We start from the raw sequence: 20,688 nt of genomic DNA, 5'->3' as shown, positions 1-20,688 counted from the left end.
CAGGTTGGCCCTAGTCATGTTGATGTTACCAGGTCAGCCTGGCTAGTGCTTTCATTAAAAGAAATTAAATATTAGGAGCAGTGCTTGCAGCCGATCGAGGGGTACTGTGCTGTGAGTTACCCCCAGGTGTACCTCCACCCTGTACTTGGTATGGCAAAGGGAGGGCAGGCAGGGCCTCGCTAGCCCCCTGCTATAGGGTATTATTTATTCATATTATTTATTTATGAACATTTGATATTCCGCCTTTCCCAATTTGGTCTCAAAACAGATTACATTAAATTCAAAAGAATAGAAGTATTCTAGCAGAAAGGACTGGCAGTTGCTGCCAGGTACCTGGGCATTCCTGACAGAGTGGAGCTTTCTTCTTGCTGGCCGAGAGGCGAGTGCCAGGCACATCACACAAAATTTACATTCAGCTGCATTTTGTGTGTTGGAACTGTTAGCAGTGCACAATGGGTGCAGCACAGACCAAGTATGAATTTTAGTGAGATGTTGGAGCCCCCCTTTAATATTTCCCTGGTGAGACCTCATTTGGAATGGGTAGAGCCACAGAGATTGCACTTTCAGACATATATATATATATATAAAACCGGTCTATATGAATGGGTATGGCGGCTGCTGGTTTGGGAGTGGCACATGTGCACCTGAAAGGAGGCTGGCAGTATTAAGAGGCACGGTGGCTTCACTGTGATAGGTGAGTCATGGTAAGTCACTACTGAAAGATGGTCAGATACAAGCCAGCACCCAGGCTTCGCAACAAGAGTCACCAAGGATGGCTACAAATGGCATAAGATTTTCTGATCTGAGGAAGTGTGTAATCATTAATTGCCTTTTTCATAGCTTCAGCATGAGCTTTGGAGTGTGGTAATTAATGGGCCTGCATACAGGGCATGGATATCTAGGCCCCATTTTATGCAACACACATACAATGCACATAGCACCTCTGCATCTTCCCTGCTTGAGTCTCTTTTGAGCCCTATCGGCCTCTGTCTTATACCCAGGCTTAGAGAGACAGGGACAAGTGTGCAATGAGTCCAGGACGTGACTCACACCAAGCTTTGAGCTCTGGAGACATTTGCACAAAAAATCTATTCCTTCTTTGTGGTGACAAGGCATAGGCAACAGTAATGGTAACTATCTGAACCGGGGGCCACCACTATGACCCCTCCATCTTCTCCTGCATTGGTATATAGTCTTATTTTATCTGTAGACTTCTGGCATTGACATGCAGGCATTTCATATGTATTTTATATGCAGCCTCTGCCAGCTTACGAACAGATGATACATGCAGTGTGAAGTTAATGCTTTCTGAATGCGTGGTACTTAAGCTATTGTATTCAGTTTTATATGCAGACTTCATACTTAAATATTCCTCATCCATCTGCATTAAGACTGTTCAGGCATGCCTGATCGAGCATGTACCCAGGCAGCAGAGATCGCAAGGCAGCTAACAGTGAGACTAGGCAAATCGGTGTATTTGTCTTGGCTTGCATGGATAATGATCGATCACTGCTGGACTTCTGTACTTGGGGACCCAGAGCCTTCTCAGCACAGCAGTAGTGTGTCAGTTTTAAAAGAAAGTCCCTAGTCAATCCAGAGAAGGCAGCGATGAGCTTTAGGTGGCAGCTTTTCCAAGTGTAACTCACTTTATCTTTCTTTAGCAGGTCGGGCATTCATTATCTTTGGGATTCCCCCCCCCCCCTCACCCTTGATAGCACGGTTTCAGTCAGTGAATATATGTGGAGTCCCAATACAGTCAATTTTTGGCCTGTAAGTTGTTGGATATGTGATGCTTGTTTGCAATGCCAATGAGTTTCCATCAGTTGACCGGCTACACTGCCACATCCTCTTGAGCCTCCATGTTGTACAGATATTCCTTGGATAAGGTCAAGGAAGCGCTAGCTTGTCAGGTGCCGATAGCATTCTACCTGTTAAGACTGGCACATAACTTAACTCTGAGGGTAAGTTCTGGGGCAGCCCCCAACAGTAGTTGCCCTTCATATCAGTTCCTCTTCCAAGGTGGTTATCCCAGCTAATGGCGGCTATTTTTCTAGACATGACAGTTGTGTGTGTGTGCAGCAAAGCAACATCTTAACTTGCACAGCATGGGTGCTATCTTGTGATTAATCTCCTGTCTGGCAGGTGGATTCAAGAGTGATTTGTATGCATCCCTATTGCAAGTAGGCAAGCTCTATAGGATCCAGGAAAAGTGTCCCTGCAGTGGCAAGTCGCCATCTCTGTTCAGCATGCATCATTAATCTACCTGTGTTAACTTTTGGTCAGTTATCTTATTTACTGTATTTGAAGCATTTTATTTTAGGCATCCATTCAATGTTGACCACCATCATAGAAAAAATAGGGTCAGCTACCTTACCTCCGGTCTTCTCCTTTTTACCTCTGGGTAACTCAGGCATTTTTATGGATGGGACAGTTGTTTCCAGGCAGGACAGTTCTTCAAGTACATGGAGTTGCTTCAACAACATAATTGAGGTGGCAGTAATGCTATTTTAGTGGTAATTTTCCTCATTCCATTATGTGAATTCAGGTATGGTTTGTTTACACCTCAAACAATATAATAGTTATTATAATTCTTGTTTCAAGGTGGCAAACTCAATCTTATGCAATGTGATAGATCTATTCTTGTGAATCACTCAATCTAGACATCTCCCACTTTCTTACCAAAATGAGTTGTCCCTGATTTGGGTGTCATAGGAAAGGACAGCAGAGGGAATGACTTTGTAGTTTAGTTGTGCCAAAGTGGTTCTGTCCACAACAAGGGATTTTTTTTTTTTATTAGGCTACCTGCCAATGAGAAGGTTGCTCATGGGCTATTTCGATGGTTGTTGAGACCCCTGTAGCAATTTATTTATTTACATCTTTTTACTATACTGACGTTCAAGACGAATATTCTTATCACACCGGTTTACATTGAACCAAACCTTGGAAAAGTTACAGATAACAAGTACCATCGAAACAAATCTGGGAAAAATTACATATAAAATTATAAATAAAATGTATAACATAACGTTTAACAAGGGGTAATCAAGATAAATACAGTAGATCTCTCTATCTGCACAACCCTGTCCGGCCCATGCTTGGCTGTGAGGAAACAAAACTTTCTTCCAAGGAGTAACATAACTATTTAGAAACAATTGGGGAATTTTAGGTCTACTGTGGCTTCACATCTACTGTGACTAGCTGCTGGAGCTCTAGGCTAGGCAGCAGGTGCTACACCTCTATTTTAGGAATTATTAGACTCCCTCTTTCTCTCTCAGAAGTAGTGTAATCTCCTGGTATGTCTGTAGATTTGCATGGGGTGTGAGGTGATTTTTCTTCAATTCCTCCCCTATTGCAGGTAGCTCTGCATAGGTTTGTTTTTGTGCCTGTGACTCTTAGGTGACATGATATGTTTAGAGCAGATTCAAATTGGTTCATTAAAACCCACTTGTTGATTTGGTATGTTAAGGGATGGCAAATCCCCTCCATTTCTTACCACAAGCTGCTAAAATTTTGAGGTGATGCTCAACACCAAGCTTGACTGCACCACTCATGAGAACAAGTAATGGAGTAACAGGGAATTGGATTGAAACAGCAACCAAAGAGAGCCCTGATGTTTACAATCTGGGAAACTGATAAGCATAGGGGTAAGCTGCATGGCACAGCAGATACTACCATAAGCTTGCTGGGCAGACTGGATGGACCATCTGATCCTTTTCTGCCATTTCTATGTAGGTGCGGCATCAGTAATATATAGTACGTCGCTACACATTCCATATTCTGAGTTGGGGTTAAATTACATCGTGCATGCATGGCATTTAAAATATCATTTGGATCCCTGTTTCACTTTGTGAGGGTGACATCTAATGGGTGACCTCACAATTAAGGCCCCACCCTCAGCAACCTATATATATATATAAACAACTAGGAGGATAGCAGTAGTGGTCATTTAAGGTGGCATCTATATGTGTGGTGACTATGTATTATTTGTATGGCAATATGTCAGATTTGGCCAGTGATGGATGCAAGATAATCACAGTAGGAGGGACTTTGTTCTCCTCTCCCTCTGCAAGCATAAAACAATTGGAGGGGATGGTGGTGGTAGTCATTCAATGTGGCATCCAGGTTGGTGCTGGTTTATAGTTGGCATTTTCAGTGTGTCAGTTGGGTATGGGGTATATCGCATTGAGGTCACATCAGCTATACCAGCATTAGGTTTCATGACATGGCCACAGCTAGGTTGGTGGGGAGCCCTTGGCAAGCGAGGTTTCGCTGCCGTGGGCTGTGGCTGACCACATCCAAAGGTTCACAGCAAGTACTGATTTAGAAATTGCTCTGACAAGGAATACAAAGTAACCAATCTTTGTGTCTACGCTGCTTGGGTGGAGAGAGCTGAAATGAGCTGCCTATCAGTCTTGAGCTCTGACAGCCAGGACTAGCCTGATCCCCACCCAAAGAATTATGTTCATAATGTTGAGTGAATCCTACTCTTTTACAGACCAGGATATCATTGCAATGCAGACATTTACCCAATAGCAGGAGAATTCGAAGGGCAAGGCTTTTACGGCCCTGTGACCCTAGACTGAGAAATGTGGAGAGGGATTGGCTTTTATGGCCAACCCTGCAGTGGTATGATGCTTGTTGCAGTGCTTGTTATGATGATTGCTGAGCACTTATGAATTGAAATGCAGCAGAAATGGGCATGGTCACCCTGTGGGTAGTTTGGGAAGTTAGATGGTGTATTTGTTTATAACCAATGACTGCATTGTTCAATGTAGTTGACCTATTGCTGCGGCCGTGTATATCCAATAAATAGCTTCTTTCTTGAGCAACAGTCTAATGAATAGTTCCTTTCACAGGGGATGTGTAAAAGGGGCCAGGGAGTGGGGCTTGGGGAAAGAAGAAGGTGAGCTGCACCTGTCATGGTTGAGTCTAGGTAGTTTTCACTGACTTGAAAGTTAAATTCTTCCACATAGAAAATGCATTACTTTATTTGGATTTATGAATGGCCTAAAACAAATACTAAGCAACGTATAGGGGAAACAAGCATAAAAAGTCACAACACAAATAATACATAAAATGGGACCAGCTCAATTAAGGCTACAGAGAACTATGGTTCAAATGAAATCCTAATACCTAGTCATATGCTTGCCTGACCAGCCAAGTTTTCAGCAATGTTTTAAAAGTTTTCAAACCTTCGGCCAGGCATAGAGCTTCTGGCAGAGCATTCCACAAGATCGGAGCTGCCACAGAGAAACACAATCTCTGGTGCAACATAGTCGTGCATGGTGCACAGATGGGACATCTAAAAGGTTCCTTTGAAAGGAACGCAGTTGGAGTGTAGGGCAGTACATGTATAACAATGCGTTGCCCCATGGTGTCATAGTTGTGGAAATCAGTTTAAAGGAAGTGACAGCGATTTTATATTTCATACGTTCCCATAATGGGAAGCCAATGGAGTTCCATAAGCACGGAAGTAACGTGGTTGCAACTTTTGCAATGGGAAATAAGATGGGCAGCAGCATTGAGCAATAATTGCAAAGATTTGATTGCCCAGGTGGGTAAACTGAGAAGGATGGAATTACAGCAATCAACCATTGGTAGAAATGATGTTTGAACTACCGACCTAAAATCTGGCTTCTCTAAAGGATGTTTAAGACCACAGAGAACACATAGCTTATAGAAACTAGGCAAAGGTAAACTGAGATTCAACTGAGAGAGGATCTAGTCTATTCCATGCACCTGTTTATATTACACCCGATTGTATGGAGATGATGTAAAATCAAAGTAATTGTTTTCCTGATAGGAAATTTAAAGAGACAACTCATGGTATTTTAGAGTGAACTAACCAATGACAAAAAACATTAGTAGTCAAGTCAGCTTACAAAGCCTTGCCTTGATTTATGCTCCCAGATTGTGTTTTATTTTTTTAAACAGTTGTCTAAAAACTAATCTGACCCACTAAATTTGGTTTCCTTTATTTAATATCCGGTGACATATTTTATTACCTTCTCTTTGACAGGCATCTGCAAAATCCCATTTACAATCCCTGTTTTCAGTTTGAAAATTCCTGAGAGATTGCTTTTTGCCCCTTGGACAATATATATTATTGAAAACCTCTCTCATCATTTTTTCTCTTTTTCACCTACCAGGCATGATAATATCAGAAAAGCCAAGTTTCCTTGTTATAGATACTCCACGGGTAAACACAGACGTATAATCCCTTCGAATTTGTTCAATATCTCCATGCAGCAGCTGAAGTGAAACAGCCAAACCTAGAATTGAAAGGGCAGAAAAAGATGCAATACTAATTCAACATACAAAACCCCCCCCCCCAAAATATATTATACTGTGGAGTAGGACATTTACTCAAAACTGAAATGGAAAAAACAGGAGGCTATAAATGTGTCCTATAATAGATAACATTCATTATTATTCAGCAAGTGTCATTGTTGATATGAAGAATGGTAATAATGGAAAATTCTGAGTTTTAAAAGTCACAAACACCAGAAAATTGAGAACAATGGTTTACACAATGAAATATTTGAAAAAGGGGGAAATTGTCTAAGCTGCTACTGAATGAGTGAGCCCAAGCAGAGACAATCCAAAATCTTAGGCCAGGACATTTATGCCAAGCTCCCCAAATGTTACAGTTAGCCACCCCTGAGGGAAATATCATTATTGGAACTACCCTCTGATGGGGGAAGGATAGCTTTCTCATGTCTTTGATCTATGGGAAATGTCTGATAGTAGGAAATTCTCAGCAGGTCTTCAAAGTCTTCCTCCCCCCCTTACCTTCCTCCTTCCCCCCCCCCCCACTTACCTTCCTCCTTCCTTACCTTCCCCCCTTACCTTCCTCCCTCCCCCCCTTTCCACTGATGAGCAAGATAACAGCACGTGCGAAGACCTTGCTCTCTACTTTAAAAACAAAATAGCTAACATCCTCCTACGCCTCCCCACCAACACCTCTCCTGCCAACCCCCTGCCCACTAATCCCAACCACAAACTTGAAGCCCTCGAGTTAACCACCGCCAACAAAATCGAAGCTACTCTTAAAAAAAAAAAAAAAAAAGAAACCTGCCTCACACTCCTCTGACACCATCCCCACCAAAGCCCTCATCTCCATTCCCTCCATTATTGCAAAACCCCTCGCTGACATAATCAATTGTTCCCTGTCACACGGCAAAGTCCCAGACCCGCTTAAACTCGCTGTGGTCAAGCCCCTCCTCAAAAAACCCACCCTTGACCCCTCTAACCCATCAAACTACTGGCCTATCTCTTACCTCCCTTTCATCTCCAAGATTATGGAAAAAATAGTCAATTGACTATCTCAAAGACCACTATATCCTCCATCCTGCCCAATTCGGCTTCCGTAAGTCCCGCAGCATGGAGCACCTCCTACTCTCGCTGACTCCCTCCTCAAGGGCATGGACCATGGACAATCATTTATCCTCGCCCTCCTCGACATCTCTTCCGCCTTCGACACCATCAGTCACAAAATCCTCCTTACCCGCCTTACTGAAATTGGCATCTCAGGCACAGCCCACCACTGGTTCTCCTCCTACCTCCATAACAGAAGTTGCAAATGTAGAATCCTCACACATCCCCCTCACCCAAGGCATCCCACAGGGCTCTTCACTATCCTCCACGCTATTCAATATATACCTCCTACCCCTCTGCCACCTACTCTCCGACCTAGGTCTTAAATTTTTCCTATACGCGGACGATGTCCAAATTCTCATTCCCATCCAAGAATCCCTCACCAAATCCCTCGTTCTGGGAAACATGTCTTGCATCTATCAACGCCCTCCTCTCCAACCTTCACCTGGCGTTCAACTCCTCCAAAACCGAACTCCTTATCATCACAAATCACTGCACTCCACCCACCCCCGGTGAACCCACCTCCCAAGCAATTATGCCCCCCCCCCCGACTTCATGTGAGAGCTAGGGGTATCCGTAGACAATCAACTAAACTTTAAAAACCACATTAATACAATCATTAAGAGTTGTTTCTACAAACTCCACATCCTCAAAAAACTTAAACCCATGCTTCACTCACAAGACTTCCGCACAGTTCTACAAGCAACAATGTTTTCAAAATGGACTACTGTAATTCCTTACTTCTAGGCCTCCCCTACGCCACTATTAGACCCCTGCAAATGCTACAGAACGTTATGACAAGAATCCTTACAAACACTCGTAAATCCGACCAAATCACCCCTATACTTAAGGAACTCTACTGGCTTCCTATCTCGTGCCGCATCAAATACAAAACCCTATCTATCATTCACAACTCCCTGCACAACCATAATCACTCCTGGCTTGAGGAGCCCCTTCACTTTCATTCCTCCATTCGTCCCATTAGAAACTCTCTCAGGCACCCTCCACACCCCCTCCCTCAAAAGTGCTCACCATCCTCCACCAGAGAGAGAGCCCTATCTATTGCAGGCCCCTCCCTCTGGAACTCGATGCCAGTTGAACTTCGGATAGAACCTTGCTTTCAAAAATTTAAAACTGGGGTCAAAACATGGCTCTTCAAATTGGCCTACCCTGAATCGGATCTTACATAGCCCCCTACACCCTTCCCTTCCCCCCTTTCCCCCCCTCCCATCCCTAAGACAAGGCTTTTCAGTGTATTTAGTGCCCCTATCCTTGTTTTTTGTTGCCTTGATTTCACATAGTGTATATATCCTACATAATGTATGAGTATTTCATAATGTATAAGAGTATGTCACACAAATGTATAAGAGTTCATCAATCTGATCGTACATTATGTACAAAGTTTAGCTCAGTGCCTTCCTCGGAAAGCACAGTTTACCACGTTATTGTAACCCTTCGGTGGCTCCCTCTCAGTCACTGGTTCCTTTCCTTCTCTGCCTACGTTTCCACCCTTTCCTAGTCTCTACTTTCCAACTGCTTCCTCTTCCCTCTCCCTGGTTTTTTGTATTTTCTTCCTTTCTGTTACATTGTAAACTGACATGATGTTCCCATGAATGTCGGTATATTAAAAGCCAACAAATAAATAAATTAACTAAACAAATAAATAAAGTAAGATATATGAACTAAAGGGAAGAAAGCAGCCCACAAAACTACTTTAAAAGCTTAGTTTTAAAAAGAGCAAAGAAAAAAGGTGGCTTCTGCAGGCAAGTTTATTCATAACTTGTAAGGTGAAAGATGGCATGTGGGGAGTACCTTACTGCACGCTGGGATAATTTCTCATTGTATCCAGGTGGAGGAAAAAAAAATCTCCCAGTATTGCACTGGACTATGTCTAGCCTTGACGTCACTCTATAGGTGGCAGAACTTTCACGTGCCCACCAGTGGGAGCGGAGCACTAACAGCCAGAGGCAAAGGGATGTTTCCTTTTATAAGCCCTGAATTTTAACTCTAGAATTCTATCCAAAGGGATCTCCATCAACTGTTTATCTGATATTAAAGTAGTATAAAGTTATATTGTTTCTTTAGTTAGTGCAGCAATGGAAGTCAATTTTTTTCCTACTGGCCAGTACCAGTTGTATGCTTAAATAAATCTGAGTGAATTTTCAAAGATGTTACATGCATAAAAATAAGATAGATCATAGCAATTTTCAAAAGCTCATTTATCTGCATAAAACCTTTTGAAAGTTCAGCTCTAAGGTGTGAATTTTCAAAAGAATTGTGTGTAAAAGTGGCAATTTTCAAAAGCCCTTTATGAGTGCAAATCCTTTTGAAAATTACTTCTCAGTAAACAGAAACATAACCTATACATGGAATAAATATAAATTAAATCATATAATAGTCCAAAAAAGGGAGAGAGAATTTGTATGAAATATCCAAAAAATTCAAGGACCTTTATGAAGATTCATTTCCTGTACTGGGCTGTATGTTTTTCTAATTTTTACAGAATTCAATGGGATTGAGATTTTTGGAAATTTGTTACAAAGTTAAATACAACATCTTTCTGTAATTTGTTATGCAAAATATCTATTTGCTGATTTTAACAGACTGAAAATTAAAAAAAAAAACAGTGAATATGGCATGTGAAAAAGTTTGGACATCCTATCAGTTGCTTCAATGCTGCTTTTTTGATAAAGGCCAAAATACTGACTTGTTAGGCCTTTAATTAGTCAGGTGAGGGCAATTCCACAGTTGAACAAATAGTCTGACCTTTCTAACCTCTCAAGTTGTGATTGTTATTCTATCTACTTTCAAAAATCATGGACTCCTCTAAGTAGCAGCTGTCCGAATATTTGAAAATTAAGATAATTCACTATTACAAAGGAGGGGAAGGCTATAAAAAAACACTCTAAAAATGTCCAACTAGCAACTTCAACTGTCAGAAACATGGTTAAGAAATGGAAGTTACAGTATCTTGTGTGTTTATGGCAGAACAATGTTTGCGTCTTGCCCGACTCTGGCCGAGTTTCGCACGAGCTGCCTCAGGGGCTTGTGAGCCACTTGAATTGGCTCAAGTTAGCATGGGCTTCTTAAATACATCATACTCAAAGATGTATTTATCAGCAAAAAACCACAGTTCAGAACCACTCTACAAAACAGCAACTTCTAACAGCAATGCCGCTTGCTGTTCAACATAAAGGTCGCGTAAAGATTCCACCTCTTGTGTTTGTTGCCTACCAGCCATCTTGGATCGGTTACCAGTTTGTTTTCTTGGACAGAACAATTTTTGCTCCTCAGGCCAAAGCGCTTTGTTCTAACAAGTTTCAGGCATATCAAGGATTTGTTTTGACTACTTCAGATTATTTTTGTGATAAGGTCACAGAAGAGGTTTCCTTCTGACAACTCTCCCATGAACTGGGTAAGCAACACAAATCAATGGTGATTTGTTAGTTTTGTTTTGCAGATCTGACCAGTTTTTTTGGTAGTTCTATCAGAGATATTTCTTAGTTTTCCAATTCTTGCCGTGATTTCAAAGTTCTATGTAAGTTCCATTTCTTAACAATATTTGACAGTTGAAATTGTTAGCTAGAAGTATTTAGATAATTGCCTTCTCCTGATTAACTGAAGGCCTAATGAGTCAATCAACATTTTGGACATTTTTAATAACTTTTTAAAATAGTAATGGGAGACCACATGATGTGGTAAGCTGTTCAGATATGCTATGAGGCAGCTCTGGCTATAACCCCTCCATCTGCATTTTTTTCATTTTTTTGCATGAAAATTTTTAACTAAACTTAATAATTTGCTTAGATCTACTGATAAAGCAAGAGCTTTACTTTTCTAATATGTCAAGCAAAGGTGCCAAAAAAAAAAAAAGAAAAAGCCAAAAGTACAGGATCCTAAGATGACAGAGGAGATCATGGTGCAGGCTGGGCTGGAAACAAGAGAGATAATCAGAGAGGTTTCAGGTGCAGTGATTGCAGCTAAGGACAAAAAAATGGAAAAAAATTAATGCCTCAGTAGCAATGATGGATTCTAAGTTCTCTGACTTTACATGTCGTTTCTCAGAGATTGAGGTTGGGACCCATGAACTGAATGTGAAAGTCCAGGCATTGGAGTCGCATGAAGCTGGCCTAGAACGTGTAGTGCAAAAGACAGTGTTAGAAGACTTGGAGAACTGGATCTGCCGCTGTAACAATACAAAGCTATTGTCTATCACAGAGAATATATATGAATCTAAACTACTGGAGTTGTTTTATATATGGCTTTTGAAAGAACTGAAGCTCAATGGGCCTCAGCACGGGATACATTTTGAACGTGTGCACTATATAGGTGTCAGGGGAGATGTGCGTGCACGAGTGGCTGCTGCCCATGGTCGCTCGAATCTTGGATTTTAATAAGACAAAGATCCTGAGAGCTTATAAAAATCTTGGCACATTGACCTTGGATTGAGAGAAAGTTTTGATTTTTAATGATTTTTCAGCAAAAAGTGCTGCCAAACAGCAGGTAAAGGCACTACTCTGCTCCTGTCTGGTACAAAAGAAGTTGAAGTTTATGCTAACATTTACTACTACATACAGAGAAACAGAAATGACAGCAAAAAAGGACCAAATGATCCGTCCAGTCTACCCAGAAAACTTATGGTAGTATCTGCTGCGCCGTGCACGGTGCCCCCATACCTATCAGTTTCCCAGACTATAAAAGTCAGGGCCCTCATTGGCTGCTGTCTGAATACAATTCCCTCTTTCCTCTTTTCCCTCTGCCATTGAAGCAGAGAGCAATGGGAAGACAGAATCCAAGATGGCTCCCTGATTGGATGCAAATCTGAACGCTCCTGCAATTTCTCAGAATTTCCTCTTTGAAAGGGGAAAGTCAGGGTGTATCCACCTGAACCCCAGCTTCCTGCAGGTCAGTGAACAATACCCCAGTTTGCTTCACCAGTATCGGAGATGAGGGCACTGAGCCCCGCTGGTGGGACAGGAAGAGGAGTTCCAACGCCACCCGGGGAGATATCGTTGACCCCCCCCCCCCCCAGAGCCGTGATCACAGTTGCAAATATCTTCTCCTAGCAGTGCTGAGCAAGCAGAGTTGCCGGTGAGTGATGTCATCGAGCCCACGCCATCGGGTGGACTGCTCGACACTGCAATGGACTGGGAGAGGTCTTCACCTTCCTCCATGTGACCAGAGGACTCGGCGGGGAGCGGAGAAAGGGGAGGAACGCTCTCACAGACGCTTGCATTGGGAATAGGAGAAAGCCTTTTGTTAAAGCCCCTTGAGGTTAAGAAGCCGGCTGTTGTAACATTGGATTCCATATGGGATCTGATTGTGGGGGATGTCTAAAGTTTATAATGAACAGGCCCAACGAATGGAAACAACCTCCTTGAAAATGGACTCTGTTGATAAGCAATGTAAACTGAGAAATGAAGAACAAACAAGAGCACTACTGGAGGTTAAAAAAGATTTTAAAATGGTGACTGACTCAAACGCCATGTGTATGAGGAAACAGATGTCTTCAATGCGTAGACTGGAAACAATGGAAAACTACTGAGACAACTGAATTTGAGACTATTAAACTTTCCTAAGGTAGTTGGAGAAATCCCTTTATTAACCTTTAAAAGATATCTTAAGGAAATATTATAAATTCCGGAAGATCAGATACCTGCGGTGAAAAAGATATTATATTTGCAACAAAGACAGAGCCAGATCCAGATATCACCAGTTGATGATTTGGGGAATTTCAATAATCTATCTGAATATTTGGAAAGTTCATAAGAACATAAGAACATAAGAAATTGCCATGCTGGGTCAGACCAAGGGTCCATCAAGCCCAGCATCCTGTTTCCAACAGAGGCCAAAACCAGGCCACAAGAACCTGGCAATTACCCAAACACTAAGAAGATCCCATGCTACTGATGCAATTAATAGCAGTGGCTATTCCCTAAGTAAAATTGATTAATAGCCATTAATGGACTTCTCCTCCAAGAACCTATCCAAACCTTTTTTGAACCCAGCTACACTAACTGCACTAACCACATCAGGTCGTGAAGTAGCCGAAAGAACTGTTCTATTTGTTCCTTTGTTTCCTGAATACGACAGAGCCCAAATAATGAAAAGTTACTTTAAATACATAAATGTTACATATCTAGGAGGCTTGATCCGTATTTTTCCTGATCTTTCCAGAGTAACGCAGTTACGCCAAAAGCTTTCCTAGTAATGCGCCCAGAAGCAATTGCATTGGGTGCCAGCTTCCTACTACATTACCCTGCTAAGTGTGTAATAAAATACTCTGGAAATACCTATATTTTTTATAATCCTGAACAGCTAAGGAAGTTCTTAAACACAAGAGTGCATGTCCCCACAAATTAAAGTAAATCAGGTATTGCGCATAAAAAGAAGGATATGTTTTTTCTCCTGAGCTTAATGAATCTATATTATTTCACTTATTTTAGGCTCCTCATTGTTTCAGATTCTCTCCCAAAGTAAATTCCTGGAAATAGAATAAGAGAAATGATTTTCATGTTTTGAGAACTATGTTAAGAAAATAGATTTCTTATATGTACTCTCTTATGTTTCAAAGCAAAGTCATCTTTGTTTGTTTTTGTAAAATGATGATAAATAAAAAATTAAAAAACAAAAAAAAAGAAGCAGAGAGCAATGATCGAGTTGCATCAACAGTATGAAGACTTATTGGTTAAGGGTAGTAACCACTGCACCAGCAAGTTACCCCATGCACTCTTTTCTTCATTTCCATCCTCTAGCCTTTAGAGATCCATAGGGGTAGATTTTCAAAGCAGCGCGCAGCTGTCCACATGCGCGTGGTTCCTGGCGCATGCACATGGATGCGCTAGATTTTTAAATCTGCGCGCATGTATGGGTGGCAAGTGCAGGGGGGCAAATTTTCATAAAATACGTGCGGCGACGCAATCGGGCCTTCCCCAGTTTCCTACTAGACCAATCCAATTAAGGAACAGACTGGGAGGGAACTTCATAACCTCCCTACCTACACTTCCTCCCACTCTCCTCTCCACCCCCTAAATCTAACCTACCTTTCTCTAAATTTTATATTTTATTACTTACTGCTCCTCTGGAGCAGAAGCAAGCTATGTGCACCGGCCAGATGCCGGTATGTGCTTCCTGCGAACAGCAGCTAATGGCTGCTATCCCGGCTGACCTCTGTCCCGCCCAGACCATGCCCCCCAGCCTGCCCCTTTTTCAGGGTCCGGCACTTGTGCACGTATTGGGACTCACGCGCGTCTGCGCCCTTTTGAAAATGCGCGTGCAGGGCCCAGCCACGCGTATAAGTTCCGATTTCTACACGCACGGCCCTTTGAAAATTTGTCCGACAGTGTTTATCCCATACCCTTTGAATTCTTTCACTGTTTTTCTCTTCACCACCACCTCTGGAATGGACAGTAGAACATTTTTGAATTGGCAGCTGCAGCGAGGGCTTTTTTGGACGTGCAGGATCTAAACTGGAACAAAGAGTGAATATTGGTGGATGCCTAGCCGGTGTTCCAACATACCATTGTCAGATTAGAGTTCATAGTTTTCTTCAGTAACATACTGTGTATTAACTAAACAGTTGCAACTTTCAAGCAGTTTCTGTCTGAATGTCTGTGATTTGTTTCTGTTCTGACTTTTGCAAATTTTTTGATTCAACATTAACTGTCTTGCCTTTGCAGTGGCTGCAGGATAGATGTTAGAGATAACATGGGGTAGCATGTTTTCTGTGGGACCTTCAATTGCTATAATATGGCTCCAATGAAGCATTTGGTACAAGCCCCTATATTCACAGGATTTACTATCTGGACATTAGCATTATTATGGGGATAATCTATTAAGACATTCCTCTTATCTTTTCTGAAGAAGGATATTTTATCACATTTTTGCGATATATAGTTGTCTGCCACACTACATGCTAAAAATGTGTTTTGTTCTTAACATGGCATACATTTTTGGACTTTGGGATGGATGAGGTAATGGCTGTGATGAATATGGGATGTACGGTTATGAATGGAAAGTGTTTGGAAGCAGTGTTTTTTATTTTGGGACAAAATTCTATAGGGTAAGAGTGGCATCTGAATGTATCGATAGGTGTAGGTGAATATATGGGTATGTGAAATAAGTGTGGTCTTTGCCTATAAAAGGTGTAGTAGGGGTGGAAGGGAGGGGGAAGGGTGAGGGTGGTTAAGGGAAGTCTAGGTGGGGTTATGGATATTGTTAGGAGGATCAGATATGTTGATAATCATGGGTCGAGATGAGGTCTGCAGTTTTTTGGAGATAGGCACTTGAACTGGGGAGTAGTGTCTAGTCTCCATATTTGAACTATGTGAGATTTTCTATATTAGTGGTATTAGATAAATGGGTAGTACAATAATAACATGGAACATTACAGGAACTGGGTCACCAATTAAAAATATAAAAAATTTAAGTGCTCTGCATAAACAAGGAGCAGTCATAATGCTTCTACAGGAGACCCATTTATCAGACACTGAGAACAATAAATGGAAATGGAAATGGGTTGGGAAGTGTAATTTCTTTTCTCATTTAGTATCAGTTTTGGATGGGTTGGGGGATATTCCTGTAATTGTGGGAGGGGATCTGAACTATGCTGTGAACCCATCTTTGGATAGAGACAGTACTTCTAAGGGGATGGACTTGAGATCTTGAAGGGGGTACCATTTCTGTGCAGAAATTTAGGCTTGCTTGATACTTGGCAGATACTGCATTCTCTAGTGAAAGAATTTACATGAGTCCAGAGCACATCCTGTTATGTGTGCCGTCCGTGGCAGACCCGCAGCACAGCCTTCTAATCTTTCCACAAGGACTCCAGTCTCTGGTTCCTCCTCGCTGGCGGCGGTGGGCCGCCAGCTCCATCCTCAGGCCTCCCCTGGTGCCTCCGGCCCTGCCACAGTCCCCAGCATTTCTGGTCCAGATGCCAGTGCTCGTCAGGCCTCTCCGCGTGGCCCACAGAGGGACGCCACCACTCGTGCCGCGCCCCTCCCTAGGCAAGCGCATCACTGCTCCATATGCAAGGACCGCAGCGGGAACCTAGCAGTGGCCCCGGATGATGACTTCAAACTATTCATAGTACTTAAGCTCAGGCTCCGCTCCATAGTGTTGCCTTTGCAACAGGTCTCCTTGCTGGTCGAGTACTTGTTGCTACTAAGAGATTTGTCTCTTCCCTGCATTCCTGTTCCTTGTTGTTCCTGGTTCCTGTTTCCTTGTTCCTGTCCATGCTTCGGATTCACTACATGGACTTTGACTCTGCTTCGCTTGACTACGTTACAGCCTATCTTCAGACCCAGACCTCTGCTTTGCCTGATTATGATACAGCCTATCTCCAGCCCAGACCTTTGCTTGTCTGACTACATATTGCTTATCTCCAGACCCTGACCTCTGCTTCATCCGACTATGCTATTAACCATCTCCGTGATCAGACCTCAGCTTTGCTTGACTACACTATTGACTATCTCCGTGATCAGATCTTAGCCTTGCTTGCCATTGCCTCTGGATTGCCACCAGCCCTGACTTAAGCTTACCATTGCATGCCTCTTCTGTCTACTCCCTGGATGTAGATTCATCAAGCTTCGGCCTACCTTTGCTCGAGCGCCCTCTCTGTGTGCCTTCGTTCCATTGGCACCCGAGTTTCCAGGACATTATCCAGTCCAGAGTAGAACTGTACCATCTCTCGCCTGCTGTCTCTGGGCTGAATCAACTTCTCCTGCAACTATATACAGAGGCCCACCTAAGTCCTGTTGGCCCCTGCACCCAAAGGCTCAACCCGCGGGGAATGAGGGCTGGTATAGGTGAAGCTCCAGCGGCCTCTGTCTATCAGCCCACTCCACCTGCCGATGGTGGGGATCCGTAGGTCCTTAGTTGCGGGTTGCGTCAACCCCACCTCGGCCCAAGGGTCCACCTCCGATGCAACACATCCATGTCAAAGTAGATTAGACTATATATTGAGAAAGTTTTGTTCCAAAGAGCAAGCAGTGGAAATTGGGATGCTGGTCATTCCTGATCATGCCCCAGTAATAATGAATTATAAGTTTGGAAGATAGGACATATATTTGATAAATGCTAGTTCATTTTACAGAGAATGACAAGTTTAAGCAGTTCTTGCATTTAAAATAGCAGGAGTTCACTAACCACAATAAACAACATGTAAATATGCCACAACTATATTGGAAGACTGCGAAGGTGGTTATAAGGGGGGAGATCATCTGCTATGCTATCAACAAAAAGAAAGTCTTAAATAAGAAAATGATTAAATTGGAGAAACAACTTGAGGCGGCGCACTGAAGCTGGCCAGGCACATAACTAAGGATAATAAGGAACAATTTTTTGTATTAGAAGCCCAACTGAATGCACTATTACATCAATGTACAGTGAATATTTTACTCTATCAAACACAGATTATTTAAATATGGGAATAAAGTTGGCAAAAGCTGAGGCACTTGGTCAAATCCCAGGGTGATTATTCTAACCATAAATTTAATTATATTCTCAAGTTTTTGTAATGATGATTTATATTCGGGTAAAGCCAGAATGTGTTGGATATGGGGGACATTTTTTGGAGATTTATGTCTGCCATAGGAAACGGCAAAGCAATTGGAAAAGTTGAATCAATCTATAGTCAATGAGTCAGATGTCATTAAAAATCTGAAACATCATAAAACTCCTGGACCTAATGGGTACACTGTAGAGTTTTGTGGAGGTTTTTTTTTTAAGATGTTACAAGATTAGGTGCTGGTTCCTTTGGGAGGGTATTTAATGAGTCTGTGCAGATTGGAGAATTATCAGTGTCCATGAAAGAAGTTCTTATAACAGTTATATCAAAGATGGGGAAGGATTTAGACCAATATCATTATTAAACGTGGATGTTAAAATTTATGCCAAGGTCTTAGCAAATAGACTGACTGATTTGATGCCTGGTCTGATCTCAAAGGAACAAGTTGGGTTTGCCTGTGGCCATACTGCTGCAGTTAATATTAGAAGAATTCTGGTGGGCTTAGAATGTGGACTCCACAACAAACGACCTCCTTGGCAGTTTTGAAATAGAAAAAGCTTTTGATCATTTATCCTGGGTTACCTATTTTATACATTGGATTGTTTTGGTTTTAAGGGATGTATCATTGATATGTTTAAAGTACTTTATGATGATCCTAAAGCAGCAGTTTTTAGTAATGGCCTAATTTCTGAATATTACCCTCTCAAATAGGGCACTAGGCAGGGCTGTCCACTTTTGCCTTTTTTGTTTATGCTAAGCATAGAACCTATGGTTAGGAAGTGGATGGATAATAGGATTGCGAGATTATACTGTGGAGAAGTAGCAGTGAATTTGGCCTTATTTGCAGGTAATTTATTGGTTTATCTTCTCCTTTGCTATCTTTGGATGTGTTAATTAAGATTCTAAGACCTCACTGCTTTCTCTGGGCTTAAGATCAATAGGGTAATCATTAGCATTAGATGTGTTAGGCAGTTTGAAGTCTGCATGGACTGGAACTTTCCCTTTGAGTTGGGCAGGTGAGTGTATAGTTTATTTAAATTTGAAGATTCCTAGAGATCTATCCAAGTTATACCAGTGAATGCGGGCCCTCTGATGGTCACAAATAAAAGGCTCCTATGTAGTCATCAGCATCTTCCACTTTCTTGGAATGGGAGAATTCAATTGATTAAGATGATGGTTTTCTCCAAATGGCTGTATAAGGTTTTCTCCAAATGGCTGTATAAGTTGATATCCCCTTTAATCAACCATACTTTATCAGTATGGTTGATTAAAGGGGATATCAGTAAATGGAACAGGTTATTTTCTGAGTTTATTTGGAGTGGTAAGAAACCATGCATGTGGTGTTCAAGATTTCAACTGTGGACTAGGGATGGAGGTTTGAATTTTCCTAGTTTTCAGGTATATAATGCAGCATGTCTATTATGAATGTCACAGGATTGGCTCAAGGGCTCTGGGTCAGTGACTGTTGTTGTATTGGATAGGAGTTTAGTTTGTCCCCTATTGTTGCCCTTTGTTGTACATGCTAGGCCCTGACAATAAAACCAAGTCCAATCTTTTCTTCTAAATGAAAGGTGTGGATGTGGGTGAGGAAGAAATACAGGTTGTTTTCCATGGTCTCTACTTTGCTTACTATTAGGGGATATAAATCCTTTCAGCCAGGATTGGATAATATATTTCGTTAGTGGAAAGATAAGGTCTCAACGATTCATCAGGTATTATTGGATCCTAGATAGGGCATCATCTTCCAATTTTTAAAGGAGAAATTTGCATTAGAACAGATTTTTTTGCATATTTGCAGCTGCATCATTATGCCAATTCCCTACTCTAGAAAGGTGAAGGTATTTTTTATGGCAGCTAATTTTAAGGGAGATGATGTGAAATTTCACAATAGGCTTCCTTTCCTAATCTTGTAAAAATCTGATGAGAAAATTGAGTACAAATCCAATTTTCTTTGTGGAATACAAATGATCTGAAGATATAGGAAAAAAAATAGATGTAGATGATTTGAGAGACTCTTTGGAACACATGAATAAGCTGGTAGAAGATGCAAATTTGCATGAAATGCATTATACATTTTTGCACAGATTATCTTTCTCTCCTCTCCATGCACAAAAGGCTAAGGTAATAAACTCGGGATGCTATCTTAAATGTGGTAGCACTGATCGAACTTTTTTTCAATGTATATGGGCCTGCATGTCCATTAAACAATTTTGGGATGAGGTTTTTCAACATATTTCTTAGTGGGCAGGCCAATTAGTACTGTTGGATGCTGAATTGGGGATGCTGGATATTTTTGATATCTATGACTTGTGGGAATATGATCTCTTATTGTTCCTATGGAAGTCCTGCCATATCATTAAAAAAAAAAAGTATTTTGACACAATGGATTTATAAAGAACCTCCAATCTTAACTCTGTGGCATGTAGAAATGTTTAACCTCCTGAGCATGAAAAAACTATGGGCTGGATTTTAAAAGGGTTACAAGCATAAGGTACGCGCGTGTGCGAACAAAAGCACGCGCACGCTTAGATTTATATAATCTACCCCTATCTGTTGTCAAGTGTAATGCTGGGTGACATAAGAAATTTGTATGGGTTTGGAGCCCATTTCTTGACTCAATTTCACCTCGACTAAGTAGGGAAGTTGTAAATTATTTGAAAATCTGACTGGTGGCATTATTATGGAGTATATATATATAGAACCAAGAAAGAATTCCTCTCGAAAAAGATCCATCACTTTATCTTCGACTCTAGAGCTCTATTTTCCTATGTATCAGCCCTTACAAAACCTATCACAGCCTTAAT

At 41.6% G+C, this 20,688-nt stretch overlaps 1 protein-coding gene across 5 annotated transcripts in view; it reads right to left on the bottom strand.

The window, feature by feature from the left end:
* Positions 1-20,688, bottom strand: part of DOCK4 (dedicator of cytokinesis 4) — a 939,215-nt gene that overhangs the window by 453,656 nt on the left and 464,871 nt on the right. For all 5 annotated transcript variants that reach the window (XM_029615608.1, XM_029615609.1, XM_029615610.1 and 2 more), the window contains exon 13: positions 6,147-6,272. In XM_029615608.1, coding sequence (XP_029471468.1) covers positions 6,147-6,272 — 126 coding nt within the window. The remainder of the gene's footprint in view (positions 1-6,146; positions 6,273-20,688) is intronic.

The sequence above is a fragment of the Rhinatrema bivittatum genome, chromosome 9 (genome assembly GCF_901001135.1).
Source record: "Rhinatrema bivittatum chromosome 9, aRhiBiv1.1, whole genome shotgun sequence".
NCBI classification, from domain to species: Eukaryota; Metazoa; Chordata; class Amphibia; order Gymnophiona; family Rhinatrematidae; genus Rhinatrema; species Rhinatrema bivittatum.
Note: the sequence above shows the minus strand (reverse complement) of the source record. Positions and strands in the feature narration are given on the sequence as shown.